At 47.8% G+C, this 16,915-nt stretch overlaps 1 protein-coding gene across 5 annotated transcripts in view; it reads left to right on the top strand.

The window, feature by feature from the left end:
• Dgkg (diacylglycerol kinase gamma) overlaps nucleotides 1–16,915 on the top strand; it is a 199,803-nt gene that overhangs the window by 75,447 nt on the left and 107,441 nt on the right. For 4 of the 5 annotated variants that reach the window (XR_007347931.1, XR_007347932.1, XM_015499958.2 and 1 more), the window contains exons 11-17: nucleotides 795–883; nucleotides 3,807–3,923; nucleotides 4,912–5,004; nucleotides 6,959–7,018; nucleotides 9,468–9,547; nucleotides 10,677–10,751; nucleotides 13,188–13,273. Coding sequence is in view for 2 of the 5 variants with exons in the window: in XM_015499958.2 (XP_015355444.1) it covers nucleotides 795–883; nucleotides 3,807–3,923; nucleotides 4,912–5,004; nucleotides 6,959–7,018; nucleotides 9,468–9,547; nucleotides 10,677–10,751; nucleotides 13,188–13,273 (600 nt within the window). In the remaining 3 variants the exon portion in view is untranslated. The remainder of the gene's footprint in view (nucleotides 1–794; nucleotides 884–3,806; nucleotides 3,924–4,911; nucleotides 5,005–6,958; nucleotides 7,019–9,467; nucleotides 9,548–10,676; nucleotides 10,752–13,187; nucleotides 13,274–16,915) is intronic. The other variant, XR_007347933.1, reaches the window with a different exon arrangement.

Below are 16,915 nucleotides of genomic sequence, written 5' to 3'. Positions count from 1 at the left end.
GTGACCTCAGCAAAAGGTCATCTTAGTGGAGTTGGGCCTGCTGTCCATCAAGATCAGTCCTCAGCAAACTTAAAGAAGGTGTCCAGTGACCTTTTGCCCCATTCAAATCCCCCTTCTTGGCACTTTGCATTGACCAGTTCTCATTCCTCTTAAGTTCCAGGCCTGTGGACCTCTTCCATTTGCATAATAGTAGAAACAACAGTGGTAATTTGGAATAGCTATTCTGACCCAGGCACATGGTGCCTCACGTAAATTATATCATTTAATGCTGCCAAAATCCCTACAAAGAAAAAGACTATTTATGCCCATTTGGCAGAAAACCCTCAATTTCAGAGAGATAAAACAATTTACCCAATATTACGTGGACTTACAAATGGCAGAGTCAGAGATGAACCTGGCCTGCCTTCCCAGAGACCCCTGGTCTTTCTGTCCACTCCCCAACTTCCCTGACATGCCATGATATGACATGGGCATAGTAAGCAGGATGATATTTCACTCTCCCCTTTCTGGGGACATTTCCCTGCTGCATTCGCTGCTCACAGAGGAAGGTAGTGTGCCCAGGTGGAGACACAGGAGCAGAACTGGAAGATGACTGGGGACTCTGCTCAAGGAACAGTAGGAGGCTGTTGAATGTCCATTAGATGAGGCCAGCTCCACATGTCCCCAGCCCTTCACAGGAGGAGATACAGGAGGAGATCCAGCAGGAGATACAGGCCTTGGCTGGGAGGTTGGGGGATGGCTCTTCCTTAGATAGTCACTCAAATATCTTTCTTATTATTTTTTTTTCTTTGTAGATTGTAAATACACTGTCCATGAGCGCTGTGTATCCAAAAACATTCCTGGGTGTGTCAAAACGTGCTCAAAAGCCAAAAGGAGCGGTGAGGTTGGTGACACCTGGTGCCTTGTTCTACTGCATGCTGCATCTGGGGCAACATGTCCATCACACAGAGTCCTGGGCAGGAGGGGCTTTGGGAGCTTTCTCCCATCCCTTCTGTGCTTTGAGGATCACCCTTAAATCATCCTATTCATCCATCAATCCATTCAGCATCTCTCTGGGGCCCACCACTTGCCTGGCACTGTGCTAGTGGGCACGCAGATTATAAGAGGAAGTCCCCAGACTGCTCAAGCACTGCCCAGTGTACAGGGAAGGACAGACATGTCAGCAAGTGCACAGCAGTGAGGTGTGCCATCATAATAAGGCTCTGTGGAACATACGATTGAGGCACGGATGAGGAGCCAGGGAAAGTTTCACAAAGGAGGTGGCATTTGAGTTGTGCCCTAAAGCTATTATCAGGAGGACTTCAAGAGGTATTGAAGAGTAAAAGCAGTCCAGGCAGAAAGAGTGTGTAAAGGCCCAGGACATGACTTATTCTGGGATCTGTACTTAGTTTGGTGGGGCTAGAACAGAGGGTGCTTAAAGGGAAGTGACAGGAGGTATTATTCAGAAAGAGACTCCACCTGGAAGTGGTCTTGTAAGGTCAGCTCAGGAATTGGAAAGGAGTTTTCTGTGCAGCCACAGGGTCCTCAAAGAGCTTCAATCAAGGAGTGATTGAATTTGCAAGTCAGGTAAATTGTTCTGAGCATGGTGTAAGAAAGAAATCACAGCGGGGGAAATTCTTGGCATAATTAAAGCAAAAGGCAAGTGTTGCATTGAGGGCCCCTCTGGGTGGGGTCTGCATGGCTGAGGCCATGTCTGTGCTGACATCCCTGGGGCCATGCAGATCATTGAGTATTGACTGTTCCATTGACTAAGGAGGAGAGACTGAGTGAGAGGTAATTTGGAGGTAACTAGGACTTGGTGATGTGATGAGAGAATGAAAGAGAGGAAGAGGTAGGGCTCCCAGGTTTCTTTCTTGGCCATTGAGTGGTGCCATTTGCTGAGTCTGGAAATTGAGTGTCCTTAAAATTAAGGGCAGGGCACTCTGCATTGCTGCAAAAGGAAGATTCCATTGAGGAAGCTGAGTTGGGAGATGTTTAGCAGGTGGGAGTGGTACCCACCCCTCCCACGGAAGTACTCCTGAGAGAGAAGGGCACCTCTGGGGAATCCTCTGCATGCCTCATGGACACCGCATGGCCTCTTGTCTACTCCCTCCACACCACCCCATGTACACCCCTTTCCATGCCCATGCTTTCCACCGGGGCACTTGGCGTGCCTCCTGGGCTCAGGCCCTGTGCCTGCACTCTGGCTGCCTGCCACTCAGAATAGAGTGAGGTCACTGAGAGGCCAACAGGGCACATTCACAATTTTCTGAGCCTGCAGGGACACCCCGAGTCCCTCACCATCTCTTCAGATCCCAGAGAGGCTGGAGAAGGCAATGTGGCACTGGGGAGACGACCCTGGACTTGGAGTCAGAGACCTGGCTGTGGGTCCCTGGTTGGCCACTTACCAGCCTTGGAACCTAGGGCCAGTCACTTAACCTCCCTGAAGCCTTGCCTTTTTCTCTCTGCAAAATAGAAATAACAATGATCTGAGAGCAAATTCAATGTGATCATATAGATGACACATCCATTAACCAACCTAGCTCTATCAACAATCAATATGGCAGAAGGTGAGAAGCTACAAACTGAGTGTGACACAACTTTTGGAACTGTGATCTTTACCAAAAACATTCCAGAGTGGGAGCCATCAAGCAATTTAATTGCTAAGCAATTTAAAACATTTATTCTTATTTAATACAAACATGGGATAGTCTTGTACATTTTCATGTATTTTTAATACTGTGCTTGAATTTGGGCACTCAATGCTGCACCCCTACCTTCCCCCAAGGTTCACATCCTCTTCCTTCTGCAGCTCAGGGTAGCTTGATGGAAATCTGAGAAGTCCTGTGGCATTGCAAGCAGAGCCAGCTGGTAATTCTGGCTCTTGGATGGAGGTCAGGGGCCATTACTTTAGCAGTACTTATACATGCACATTCACCTACAGACATTCTGTCCTGCTTCCCAAGCTGCTAACCTCCCCTGGTTACACTTCCTGGGCAGGAAGCAGATTACAGCTAGCTCTCCAGGAACTGGTGTGAAACTAGGACCCTCACTAGTTTCCTTGGACTTTTTGTCTAAGCTTCATCTAGAGTTCATTTCAACCATGGCCGCCCGTTATGACCACTCAGAACACTTTAGAACATATTAATGATAAGAGACTAATTCATTCAGAATGTGGGGTGGGCACTATGACTTCTAGAAAATTTCTAAATTGTTCAGATGAGCAGCTCAGACTGAGCAGTGGGGAGTGAGTTAGTTATCCAACAGTGGGCACCTTCAAAAGATGGGGACTGTTGTAGGGAGGCCCTTCTGAGTGTGTTTTCTTATTGTATCCTCCCAACAACCTGAGGAGTGGGATGTATCATACCAATTTGTACAGATGAAGGACCTAAGACTCAGAAAGGTCTAGGAACTGGTCAACAATCACCCTGCTGTGAAGTTCAAAATCAGTGACTCCAACCAGTTTTGTCTGCAGCCCAGGCCCTCCCATGTTCCCTGCTCCGTGCTGCCTTCCAGAAAAGGGTCCATGCAAGCACATCACTCTGCGAGGAATTCTGCAAGACAGACAGATGGACTTCCAGATGAGATGCTGCTCACTCTGGCTGCTTGCCAGGGCAAATGAGCAATTCAAAACTCAGACGCAGTGATTTTTCATCTACTGTGATTAGCACAATGGTGGTCAGGCAGAGAGGGAGCCAGCATCCTATGAACATCTAAATAGGAAAGAGCCTTCCCTTCTCCTGGACTCCTCCCACACCCTCCTGCAGCCCCGGTCCAGGGTCATGGTTCTGCTGCCTTCCCTGGTATCCTTCGCTTCCCTCCCACAGGTGATGCAGCACGCGTGGGTGGAAGGGAACTCCTCCGTCAAGTGTGACCGGTGCCACAAAAGTATCAAGTGCTACCAGAGTGTCACCGCGCGGCACTGCGTGTGGTGCCGGATGACGGTGGGTTGGTGCCCAGGTGGCCCTGCTTCTTTTCCGTGTGATTTTTTTGCTCAAGCTGCAGCCTGGGAGCAGTGAACATCCCGCCAGAGAACAACCAGAGTTAGGCTAATAAGGCTAGGAAGGCCCCAGAGCCTCTGTTTCATGCCCTCAGTCTAATGGTGCTCCCATCAATTACCAAGCTGCCCAGAGAGGGGACACCCCCAGAATCACGGGAGTAAGGGCTGCTTAAGAAGCTGTCCAGCCCATTGCCTGCATGCCCAGGCAGCTGGGAACAATAGGCTAGACCACGCACTTCACCTATGTGAGGCCAGGGCACTGCCAGAGTGGGAGAGGAATTAGCCACTAGAGTGCCTGCCCCTTGAGGCACCAGAGGAAGGGGCACCTTCCCCTCAGACACTTTCCTTACAGCAGCCTCACTGCCCGGTCCAGGGGCCTCTGCCTGCCGCCACCAACCACAGCATAAGATAGAGTCCACAGCCCCTCTGGAGCCCCTCTAGCAGCCACTGAGCTGCCCAACCTGCCTGCCACATCCAACTCAGAGCCATGTCTTGTCCCCTGACCAGGTTTCAACCTCCAAGAAGAGGTGTCTCCAAATCAGACTGCAGAACTCAGAATGCAGAGGTTGAGTTGCAGGGTTTACTTACAAGTTTGCTCACTGAGATCTCCCTTCCACAGTCTTTAAGCCTGGGGAGCAGAAATCCAAGGAGGGCTCTAGAATCAACAGGGAGAGCAGGGCATAGGCCCGCTCGTGACCATTTTGCTCCAGTAGCCATTGAGGCTCTTGGTCTCCTCTCTCTGCCCATGGCAGACCTGGCACCCCCCAACACACCTATATACACACTCTCAGCAATCCTTCCAGAGCCAGCCGTGCTCACGGTTCAGGGGGCATTAGACAGCTTGCCTCCCAGCAAACCTCTGCACCCTCCGAGCTGCTGGTTCCTCGATCACCTTCACTCATTCTCACTCTTCTCTCCCTTTTGTCCTCCAGTTTCACCGCAAATGTGAATTATCGACGTTGTGTGATGGTGGGGAGCTCAGAGACCATATTTTGCTGCCCACCTCGATATGTCCTGTCACCAGGGTAAGTCCTCCTGCCCAGCCAGAGCTCTGCTTCTCTGAGTTCGTGGTTCAGATGTAGGCAGCACTCAGACCTTCCCGCCCCCCAGAGAGCTTCCCCAGCCACTCTTAGGGTTTGTGTTTTCAGTGTGCATTTGAAAGGGTCAGGGATGTGCCAGCCAAATTGTGAGAGAAAACTCCTCAGATGCAACTGGTCCCAACTGCTGGGTCCAGATGGACCATGGAGGAAGCACGTTCACCCTACGCACCTTGTGGGCAGAGTACAGCTAAAGCAGGGTGAGGTCTCTCTCCTCCTTTACCCCTACGGAACCTCTCTACTATGTCCAAACATGGATCACCCCTACCTTGATGCCTTTCACTGGAGTGTGTTAACACTCCAGAGAAAAGAAAGAAAGAAGCAAAATTAAACTCCTTTAATACTCACCTGAAACATTTTTGGTCTCCTGTATTGAAGACTCCTCTCTCTTTTCTTTCTTTTTCTTTTTTTTTTTTTGGTACTGGGGATTGAACCCAGGAGCATTCTATCACTGAGCTACATCCCTAGCCCTTTTTTATTTTTTATTTCCCATAGGCATATGGTATTCATGTAATGGAATACCACATTGCAGTGGGAAAGAACTTGTGATCCTCCTGCCCCAGCCCTACTGAGTTGCTGGGATTACAGGAGTGCACACCACCAGGCCAACAAGATTCCTCTTTCAAACAAGCACCAATTTAACTCCTCTTCTCATCTTAAAATTGTTGCCACATTCCACAGATTCCTCACTTCTTGACCTTGACTTAACCAGTTTTTTTTTTTTTTTCACTAAAAATATACAAATTTTCCTTTTGAACACCATTTGGCAGTATCAAACATACAAACTCCATAACCCAACAATTCCCCTTCTGTGGATCTTTCTGAGAAGTACAAGCATTTACTCCATGTGTGTAAGACATGTATGAGAATGTTTGTGGCAACTTTATTCATAGCAGTCAAAACTGGAAGAAATCTAAATGACAATTAACAGGAGGATAGACAAATAATTTGAGACCCATAGGCATATGGTATTCATGTAATGGAATACCACATTGCAGTGGGAAAGAACAAATTGTGCTCCCATGCAAAAACAGTATTTTAAAGAAATAATGCTGAATTAAAGAACTTGACTCAAATAAAACAAAGGCACTCTCTCTGATTCCCTCTCTATAAAATCCAAAAGCCAATCAAAACCAATGTGATCTTGGAGTCACACAGGGCTATGCTTGGAGGGGCGGCAGTTCTAAGGGCTCATACATATGCAAAAATTCATCAAACTGTCCAATTTCAAATTGAGCATTTTGCTGTAAGCTAAGTAAACCTCAATAAAATAATAAATACTGAAAATACAAAACCAAGAACCACAACCGAATGCTGTATCATTAGATAATGCTAAGCAGAGAAGCTTAGTGTGAGACCTTGCTTTTTATAGTCCAAGCTTCTCCATCAACAAATTAGATTTCTGCCAATTTTAGTAACGTCTCCTCCTGTGTCCCTTGCCTGTGTCTCAAGGTTAAAGTCAGATCAAGTATTGACAGGGTCCTGGAGAGTCCCAGAGAAACTCATAGGTTTGCGTTCCTTTCTTGAAATCCAAAGTCCCACATTGAAAAACTACTCACACTGACCTGGCTTTGCTGATACTAGTCATTTGTTGTTGGGTTTTTGATTTTGTTTGTATGTACCAGGGATTGAACCCAGGGGTGCACAACCACTGAGTCACAGCCCCAGTGCTTTATTTATTTATTTATTTGTATTTTATTTATAGACAGGGTCTTGTTGAGTTGCATAGGGCCTCACTAAGTTGCTGAGGCTGGCTTTGAACTTGCCATCCTCTACCTCAGCCTCCAGAGCTGATAGCCATTTGTTTTCACCAGATCTCTTCCCTTATATTAGGTTTTTATTTTTCTTTCAATAGATGCTTGTCTTTCCTCTCTCCTCACAGGACAGACAAGGTGGAAAGTCTGATGGCAGTATGGCAGCCAAGGGCGAGCTTATAATGCAGGTATCTCACGGATTGCAGTTCAGTTGCTTATTCCAAATGGGTCCAAGACAGTGGCCGGGAGGCCGGGGTTTGGGTTCTAAGGAAATGTACTCAACATTTGCTTTCTCATCTGATCAATTCTGTCACGCAGGAGGACACTTTATTCCGGGCCTCTGGAGTTACCTTTGACCACCACACTTGTAGGCAAGTGGTGAGAAGGGAGGTTGGCTGATCCCATCTCTGGTCTAATTGGCTTGATCACCTCTATAGGAGCAAATTACATAAGCCTTCAGTATGCAGACCTCCTAAACCATAACAAAAGTGTGGCCTAGAAGTAGACAATAGATTTTTCCAAGATTGCCAATCTGTCTCCAGAACACAACTGTCAAAACGTAGTTCGCCAAATCCAAAAGTTCTTAATCCTTCAATGTAAGTTTAAGAATTCGTTTTTACTCAGGCTCACCAGTGAACACCTTTTCTTTCTGCCTTCCACAAAAGGAATGCAAGCAAGGCATCCTGAAGAGGTACAAAGAACCAGAAAAGGAAATAGGAAAGTTAGGGCCTCCTCTTCCACCCTCGACCTAAGTCTCCTTGTTTGAAAAGGGTCATGGAAATCCTTGCATTCCTCACCTCCTGGAGGTGCTGCGAGATTAAATGAGAGTGTGCAGATTTGTTTGTTTTAAAAATTAAGCTGAAACAATGGAGGAACCTTAATAGATGAGAAAGCTCTAGACACCCAGAAGGGCAGCAAGTCAAGTGGAACACACACACACACACACACACACACACACAAGCATGCAGGTATAACAGTTGTTAGATATGGATTCTTCTGCTTGTCCTGCATCAGTTCTGATTGGGCAGGACCCTTGCTGTATGGATTGCTGAATACTTTTAACACTTCCGGAAGTTAAGGGCTTATTCCTCAGGCTCCAAGATGATTCTGGGTGTCACAAGTCCCTTGAGCAGTTAAGAGAATTCTTAAAAATCACAAACAGTGCTACTGTTCTCTTCAAACCACATGGCACGCTGTGTTTGCTGGCTTTTTTAGTTTAAGATCTGAGATAGCAGGCATTAGATGTTGAACATGGAGCAGAGCTGCCTCTGTGTCAGAATGTCATTCAGCTGAATCCACAAGTGCTTATTGATCGCCTGCTGCTGTGTCTGGTGCCAGGGGCCCTTGGGAAGAGGGTTATACACACACCCTGCCCTGCTCCTGAAGCATTGAAAATCCAGTTAATAATGCCTTGAGACATTTACCTAAGACAGTAAAAGACAAATACAAATAAACAACAAAAGAAACTCCAAAAGATATGACATGTTTTAAATGTAAAAGCTTCAGTTGCCATGATTGAGGGGAATTTCATAGAGGAGATGGCTCTGAAGTTGGGTCCTAAGGATGAAAAGTCGTTTGGATTTTTTTTTTTTTTTAAGAAGTCACAAAGAAGGAAATGAGCATTTCAGGGTAGAGAACAGGAGGAGAATGGTGATCAGATGCATGGGAGAGAATTTAGGAGACACTCCCTGAAGGGTGCAAGCAGGGTTGGGCTGGAACTGCAGCTGGGGTTAGAAGAAATGAGACCACAGCAGTGGAATGGGGTGAGATCCAGAAGGCCTTGATGCCAGGTTCAGAGATACAGATGTTATCCCCTGGGCAGTGAGGTGTCACTAAAGGTGTTTGCCCAGGAGTGGTGTGCCTGACATGGTGTTCTGGGAAGCGGGCAACATATAGGACTTCCCTGGAATGGAAAACACCCAAGCAGCATGGGTTCTATGACAGCTGCTAGAGATGAAAGGACATTCCAGGGGAAGACTTGGCAGATTAGGATCTTCCCTGAAACACTGGATGAATAACAGTACCTTTATCAGGAGCACAGAACCAGGAGAAGATCAGTTTGATGGGAAAAGAAGATAAGTCAGGTTGGGGCATGTTGACCTGGTAGTGATGGGAAACGTCCACTTGAAGGCGGCTCCGGGGAGTCAGAAATGCAGGACAAGCTCAAGAGGAAAATTGGGTCTGGAAATGCGAATCTAGAAGGTGCCAGAGTGGAAGTGATTTTTTTTCACTCCATGAGTGTTATTTTATTTATGTGTGTGACCAGATGGCCACACGTTCTAGGATTGCGTTCAGTTGTGTCCCTCACAGAATTTAATCTTGTGATGTGGGCACAATGCCACACCGTTGTTGAATGACTTGAAGCTACAGTGCCATTGCCCCATCTCTGATCCCAATCTCAAACCCTCATTGCCATTAGCACCACTGAAAGGCCACTTGAGCTGGAAACACGTAGCCGCTTGGCCCCTCAGAACACTCAGCCAGTGGACAAAGACCTGCCTCCCCCATCACCTCTCCTCCATGCCTGGGCCTGCTTCCTATCCACCTTTCCGAAGCTGTCTAAGCATCAAGCTCTCGTCTCCCCCACCCTGCTCTCTGGAAAAGCAGACCTAATTTCTTTTTCTCTTGCTTTTTAAGTATAAGATCATCCCCACCCCGGGCACCCACCCACTGCTGGTCTTGGTGAATCCCAAGAGTGGAGGGAGACAAGGAGAAAGGTATGTTCTCTTCTCTTTCAAAGTGGAATGGCTAAGACAAGCCCCTTCCTCCCCTTGACCACAGCGGAGTGGAGACCCAGGCTCAAATCCCAGCACCACCACTGGGCCTTCATCTCCTGGCCCCCGGGCCTTAGGAAGATAACAATATCTCCTCTCCTAGGTTATTTTAAGAATTAGGATAGCCCAGTGCTTAACGCAGCGCCTATCTCATGAGCCACTGCAGAGTTCAGACTGAATCCTGAGAAGCCTCTTCCCTCCGAGTCTCACATGTCTTTTCTTGGTTAAAGAGACGGCAGGACTCACCTGACCTGTTCTCATCCCTGAGAATGCAGAGCACCCACCTCAGGAGTGAAGAAAATGCCCCCTTGTCTGGAAACTGGGGATTGCTAAGCAGAGTGGGAAGAGAGAGCCACTTCTGCCTTGGAGGCTGTTCAGTTCCAGGGTGATGAGCAGATGACAGTGATCTGGAATCCATGTTATGAAATAAGAATAAGTAGAGCTAAACAAGAACTATGAGGACCCCCGTTCTGGTCCAAGGGACCTAATTAGTCTCCAACTAGAGCCCTGAGATCAGGCCCAGATGTGGTCGCTCCCCTTCAGGTGTCCAAGCCCAGCTCCTCCTGAATTTGCTCCTGATTGGGGGCTGTAGGGGCCTTTCTCTAGGGGGTCCTTTGATACCTCCAGACATCACACTGCCCCAGCCACACAGAACATTTGGGAGAAAGTCTTCTTGAGGAAGAAATTCTGGGTTTCTCTGCTCTGTTCTCTGCAAAGAAGGGGTGAGGCTCCTGGGGTGGGAGTTGGAATCTTAGATGTAGGGGCAGCCTTGGACCAAGGGGTGAGGATGTGGTGATGCCAGATAGACCTGGGATATACTAGGTCTGCAGGCACTCTTCTCCCATCTCACATTTAAAAGGATGCTCAATCTGACTACTGATTTCTTTTTCTTTTGCCTTTTAAGTGTAAGATCATCCCCACCCCAGGCACCCACCCACTGCTGGTCTTGGTGAATCCCAAGAGTGGAGGAAGACAAGGAGAAAAGGGGTCACCCTAATGTGACTTTTTGCAATGACATTTTCCTCCCCTACCCTCTAAATTTTTTTTTTCTCTCTCTTTTTCTCCCCCATAGAATTCTTCGGAAATTCCACTACCTGCTCAACCCCAAACAAGTTTTCAACCTGGACAATGGGGGACCTACTCCAGGGTATGGAGACAATATCTTTATTTCTCATCCCTCTCTTCTAACCTCTGCAGAAGATACCTTCTTTTGTCACCTTTTTAATGTGTTTCATCCCTGAAAAGACCATGGATGCCTTTTATCTTTCTCACATCACACTCTTCTGGATGTGTTCAGAATCACCCCTTATGGCTAACTCTGAGAAGTGGCTTCCTACCTTGTCCCCAAAATAAAGGAGTTGGTCTATAAGATGGGGAAATTGTATATACCATTCCTGTGATTGCTAGGAAGGCGACTGGTGAAATATTTTAACTTGATGGTAAAGCTGTGCTAGCGGGCGTCTTCTTAGTCAACCCCAGGTAGGAGAAAGTGTTCTTATCACTAGCATTTTGGAAATCTATGTGGCTACTCAGAGGTCCACCCTCTGTTCCACTATGGGGGCATTTGAGGATCAAGACACTTGGTTATACAATGAAATCATTGTTTTTCTGGATGATCCATTTTTGAGGTGGTTACACTCCCTGTGGCCCTTCTCCTGCTACTCCTCTTGCTGTTTCCCTGCTCTTTAGCAGAAGGTTGGAGAAAAGGAAGTGCTTTATATTGTGACTGGAGTTCTGATAGGAGGAGCTGGGCCCTGTGCCGCAGCTATCATGAGGAATTTCCAGACCCTGTAATTGGAGGGCTCCCCAGCGTGGCGCCAGAAGGCACGGAAAGACTGGGCTCTTCCCAGTCAGAATCGGTGCTCTAGCGCCACCTCCTGGCCAGTCTCCGCCTCGAGCTGTGCACAACTAGCTGGGTTTTCCCTCATCTTAACCTGCAGTTCTAACTCTGAATTCCAGGAGACCCCTCAAAGGGGCTGGCTGGAGAAAAGACCAAAAAATAGAATCCGCCCCTGTCTTTGATTGTCTGACACAAAGCTGTTATTTATAGCACTGGCAGGACAAAAACAGGTTAAAATTAGAAATGTGCGAGCAGATTCATTACTCCTACCACAATTTAACTATAAAACTAATTTGAAAGCAGAATTCATCTAGACTGCTGAGGTTTCTGCCTTGGTTGCCATGATTGCCCATTTTTGTTGGATAGCTGCAGCCCACAAGTGCCTTCACCAGCCCACCCTCCTCTTGGGTATTTCAATACTGGAATGCAGTCCTCTGGCTTAACCTTTTTGATATGTTTTACCATGGGTAACAGGTCAGGGCCTACTCCCAGTGCTGGTGGGTCCCGAGTGTCTCTGATGAGTGTATCCATCTGTAATCAGACAGGCCATCTGGCTGAAGGGAGCCTCCATTCAGAATTCACTTCTTGTAGGAAAGCAGAGTTCTGCAAGAGAGATGGAAAAGAAGAAATATTAATTTGCCTTCACAGGCATCCATGACTCAGAGAGCCCCAGGGGTCTTCTCAGACCACCAGGCTGGGCAGAGAAGAAGTATGACCTTAGATTCTGAGTCTCACCCAAGGTGTTCACAGGTCACTTCTGTTCTAAAACAGGATTTCTTAACCATGTTATGCCAGATACCCCTTTGCCAGTCTAGTAAAGACTATGGATCCCTCCTTGGAATATTATTTCCTAATACACAAAATAAAATAATACAAGATTACTGGAGAAGATAATTATGTTGAAAAATATGTACCGATACACTAAAAAATAAATTGGTGATATGGGTCTACAAATGCATTATCAACACATTATATAGAACATCCATAGCCAGGTCAAATAACTATTGCAAATTCAAAGCAGCAATGAACATACATGATAGGTTGAGATATGCCACACTCTAAAAATATCTTTGATTTTGATTGCTGCCAAAGTCATAGGTATTGTTAATAAGTCTGTGGTTTGTTGCCTACAGTCATAATTTAAGGAAATAGTAAATCTCAGTGAGAGGTTAGGGAGGACATGAATGTAATATATTCTTCTTCAAGTTCATGACTTTCTGAATTCTATCCATAGACCCTCCTTGGAGATTGATGGACCCCTGGTTGAGAAGCCTGCTCTAAATTAGAGTTAAAACTTCTGGGGAAAATGGGGTGATTTCTCCAATTAGCTCTGGACCCATAAAATTGCAAAATGAATTCAGCCAATTCAGGGCATCTTCCTTAAAGGGGAGGTTGCAAGGACATAACAAGCAGGAGAATTCAAAAGGAGTCAAAATATTGGGGGTTATTTGTATTGTGCAAACTGTAGGTTTCTCTGCCCAAATCACAGAGAATTTCTAGAAAACTGCTTTCTATTTATGTTGAATGTTGAGTCAGATTCTCCTTATACAAGGATAGCTCTCTGGGATTTTTCTACATACTCAGTGGCAATGCATAATAATTTCTAGTTTCAGAACATTAAGTGACCCTTTCAACTCCAAAAAAGAATCGAGATCTTAACATACTCCCGGGGAACAGAGAGACTCTAACTCAAAAATTCAAGCCTAGTGACAAGACTAACATGGACTTTCTTCTATTTCCCAGCTTGAACTTCTTCCGTGATACTCCAGACTTCCGTGTTCTGGCCTGTGGAGGAGATGGGACAGTTGGCTGGATCTTGGATTGCATTGGTAAGAATGGGTTGGAGGGGCCTTTGCTGGTTATTTATAGTGAGTATATTTAAAGTTAGCAGAAGGCAGCTGGGCATGGTGGCACACGTGTAATCCCAGTGGCTGGGGAGACTGAGGCAGGAGGATCCTGAGTTCAAGGTCAATCTCAGCAACAGTGAGGCCCTAGGCAACTCAGTGAGACCCTGTCTCTAATTAAAATACAAAATAGGGCTGAGGATGTGGCTCAATGGTTGAGTGCCCTGGAGTCCAATCCCAGGTACCCAAAATAAGTAAATAAATAAAGTTAGCAGAAGGCAATAACAAGAAGAGAGAAATGTAGCCACACTTTGTTCATCCTTATATCTACCCTTGAACTGATGCTTAACTAAATATCTACTTTGGATTAAAAAAAAAAAAAGAAATTAAAATAATGAGAGTTCTTCCAAAGACATGAAGATAACAGTTCAGTTTCAGGCCTTTCCTCAAAAACATGTCATGGCCAGGGTTGAGGAGTATCACAGGTCAGATTTTGAGGGGAAGGAAGAGGGGGATTGGGACTCAAGGCAGATGCCTGCTGGACAGTAGAAACCAGAGCACTAAGCATAGCTGCATACCCAGGGGAAATCATCAGGAGATGAACATCTGGAGCCTGGGTCCAGAAAGCAAATCTGGACCCAGATGTGGCTCCATGCAAGCAAAGAAAGGTCACACTGGGCTGTGACCAAAGGGGCATTGGAGAGGCCCAGGCTGAGAATCTGGAGGCCAGGGTTGTGGCTCAGCCACGCCTGGATCAGTGGAGACAGCACCCCCAAGAAGTGATGAAAACTGGCTGTGAAATTCTGCAGTGGGGCATAGCCAAGATCTGAGCCCAAAGGACCCAGAGAAACACTGCAATGTGGAACATAAGGACAGGAAAGCCACCAGAGGAAGTGCTGGGGAGCACAGTCGTCAGAGTCAGGGAGGCCCAGAGCCAGGAGCCTGGGCCTGCTTCAGGTTTCCCATCAGTCCTTCCACAGATGCCTCCTGCATGCCTCTATGTGCCAGGCCCTCCTGGAGGATGTGGAAGTGCCACCTGAACAAACAGGTGAGCATCCTGCCCTGCTGGAGCCCACCTTCCAGAGGCCAGAACCAGGCAACACAGAAATATGTGAAATACAGAGAATATCAGAAGATGAGAAAAATATAGCCAGGAAGGAGCAAAGGAAGCACACAGGTTAGGTGGAATTACAATCTAAAACTGAGGGGTCAGGGAAGACCTCGTAGAGGAGAACTTGTTTGTAGGGACACCTGGAGAAGGGTGAGCCTCACAGATGCCTTTGGAAAGAGCAATCCAGGTATAAGGAACAGCAGGTGTAAAGGCCCTGAGGTAGGAGCAGGCTGAGCTCTTGAAGGCAAACCAGAGCAGAGGACATACAGAGAGCATTACAGAATGTGACGCAGAAGTCATGAGGGACCAGGTCACGAGGACACGTAGGACATAACACTGGAACATGGCTTTTATACTGGGGGAATCCCAGGACATCAGGTAGTTTTGAGTAAAGGAGGAACAAGCAGGAAGACTACTTAGGACAGTACTGCAGTGACCCAAGTGAGATGAGACCAGAACTGGCCACAGTGGAAAGAGGAGACGGTGAGAAGTGACCAGAGTCTTTGGAAGGTAGAAGCAACAGGATTTGCGGGCAGACTGGATGTGAGGGAATGAAGGAATCAAGGATGGCCAGGACCAGGTGCTGAGCTGTGCAGGGGCACAGAGGCTCCAGGAGTTGTCACAGGCCTCCCAGGGAGGGTGCCAAGGCACACCTGCCTCCTGCTGCTCCCCCACCAGCGCAGTGGTTTCCATGGACACAGCCCTGCTGAGCAGCCACCCACGCTCTGCTGTCACCTCGGGCTCTGGAGTTGTTTGTGGGAGGAGGGAGGAGTTCTCTGGGGGCCCAGGAAGAACGGTTGATATGAAAAAGGCAGGCGGCCGTGGTACTGGGCTACCTGCAAGGTCCCCTCTCTGACATGAGGGAGGAAAACAGGCTTTGGGGAAAAGTTGCAGAAGATTTATCTGCAGAGAACACAGGTGCCAGAAGCTGTTCGGAATAAGGAATGAAAGATCATGTGAGATGGGGAAAAAAAGTGTTAGGTTATTTTCCACAGATGAGAAGACCAAAGAGAAAAATCAGAGGCAAAGGGATTCATTGCTTAAGGTGCTCCCTCCTTCCCTGGACACGCGTTCAGGCATCCTTCAGTGGTCTCCACTGTCCCCCATGGTCCCCTCTCTGGTCTATTCCCACCTTCAGCCAGGGAGTGGATTTTTCCTGAATGCCAGTGGATTCAGAACATCGTGGAATCCATCAGCACCTTCCCTCTATCCTCAGGATGAAGACAAAACCCTTCAGGTGACCTGCAGGGCCCTGGGTGGCCCAGCCTCCACCCACCCTTCCAGCCTCCTGCAACTTGTCTGTCCCTCCCCCTTGGGACTCCAGCCACCCAGCCCTTCTCTCAGACCTCTGGACATGCCAGTCCCCCTCCCCACACAGGCCATTGCCTGGAATGCTCCCCAGCCTCTGCCCATGGACTTCTGCCTCAGATCTTAGTCTCCCCTGACACCCCGCCAGCCTCAGTCGCCTCATTACAGAATTGAGCATCTTTCCTTTCTGATATGAATGTGAAATTGTGCTTTCTGTGTGTGAGGACCCTGGAGTGTATGGTAAACACCAGCACCAGGGCTTCTCCGCCATCAGAGCCACAGCGCCTCACCCAGCATGTGGCGTGTAGTAGGCCTCCATAAACTTGTGGAGAAGCCGCTGCCAGTGAGACATATTCCTCTGGGGGCGGGGCTGCCGTCCATCCAGAGGACCAATGAGTGGACGACTGCCAGAGAATGTGATGAGGTCATCCCTGAGGCTAAGGAAACAGCCTGGGGTGGCACCAGGTCCAGACCAAGGGAACCAGGGAGGGCCTCCCGGAGGTGGCTTCCAAGCTGAGCCACAGAGAGCTCTGTGATTTGTTTCAGGATGGTTGACCAGTGGAGTGGGCGGTCAGGCATGCAGAAAGACGAGACTAGGAAGAAGGCAGAGCCGGGGCCTGGTGCCATAGAAGGAAAGCTGAGGTGATGGGGCCGGAGCCCGAGGGTTGTCTGCCTCAACAGAAATATGGAGAAGACACTAGGAGGTAGAACTAGAGGCAGAAGGAACAGGGAGGAGGCTGTTGCAGCAGTTATCAGTGGGAAGGGATCATCCCTGCACCCAGGCATTACCGTGGGGACGGAGAGAAGAGATCGCTGAGAGTCTGTTTCGCATCACTGACAAAATATCTGAGAAAAACAGATTAGAGGAGGAAAGATTTATTTTGGCTCACAGTTTCGGAGGTCTCAGGCCGTGGTGGGTGGGCTCTGTTGCTCTGGCCTGAGGCGAGGCAGAACATCATGGCGGAAGCTGTGGCAGAAGAAAGCAGCTCAGCTCCTGGCGACTGGGAAGCAGAGACAGAGAGAGACGAAGAGGCTGGGACAAGAAATACTCAGGAGGCTGAGGCAGGAGGATCGCAAGTTCAAAGCCAGCCCCAGCAACTTAGTGAGGACCTAAGCAACTTAGCAAGACCCTGTCTTTAAATAAAATGTTTTTTAAAAGGCTGGGAATGTGGCTAAGTGGTTAAGCATCCCTGGGTTCAATCCCTGGT

This window comes from Marmota marmota, unplaced genomic scaffold (genome assembly GCF_001458135.2).
Source record: "Marmota marmota marmota unplaced genomic scaffold, marMar, whole genome shotgun sequence".
Lineage (NCBI taxonomy): Eukaryota > Metazoa > Chordata > Mammalia > Rodentia > Sciuridae > Marmota > Marmota marmota.
Note: the sequence above shows the minus strand (reverse complement) of the source record. Positions and strands in the feature narration are given on the sequence as shown.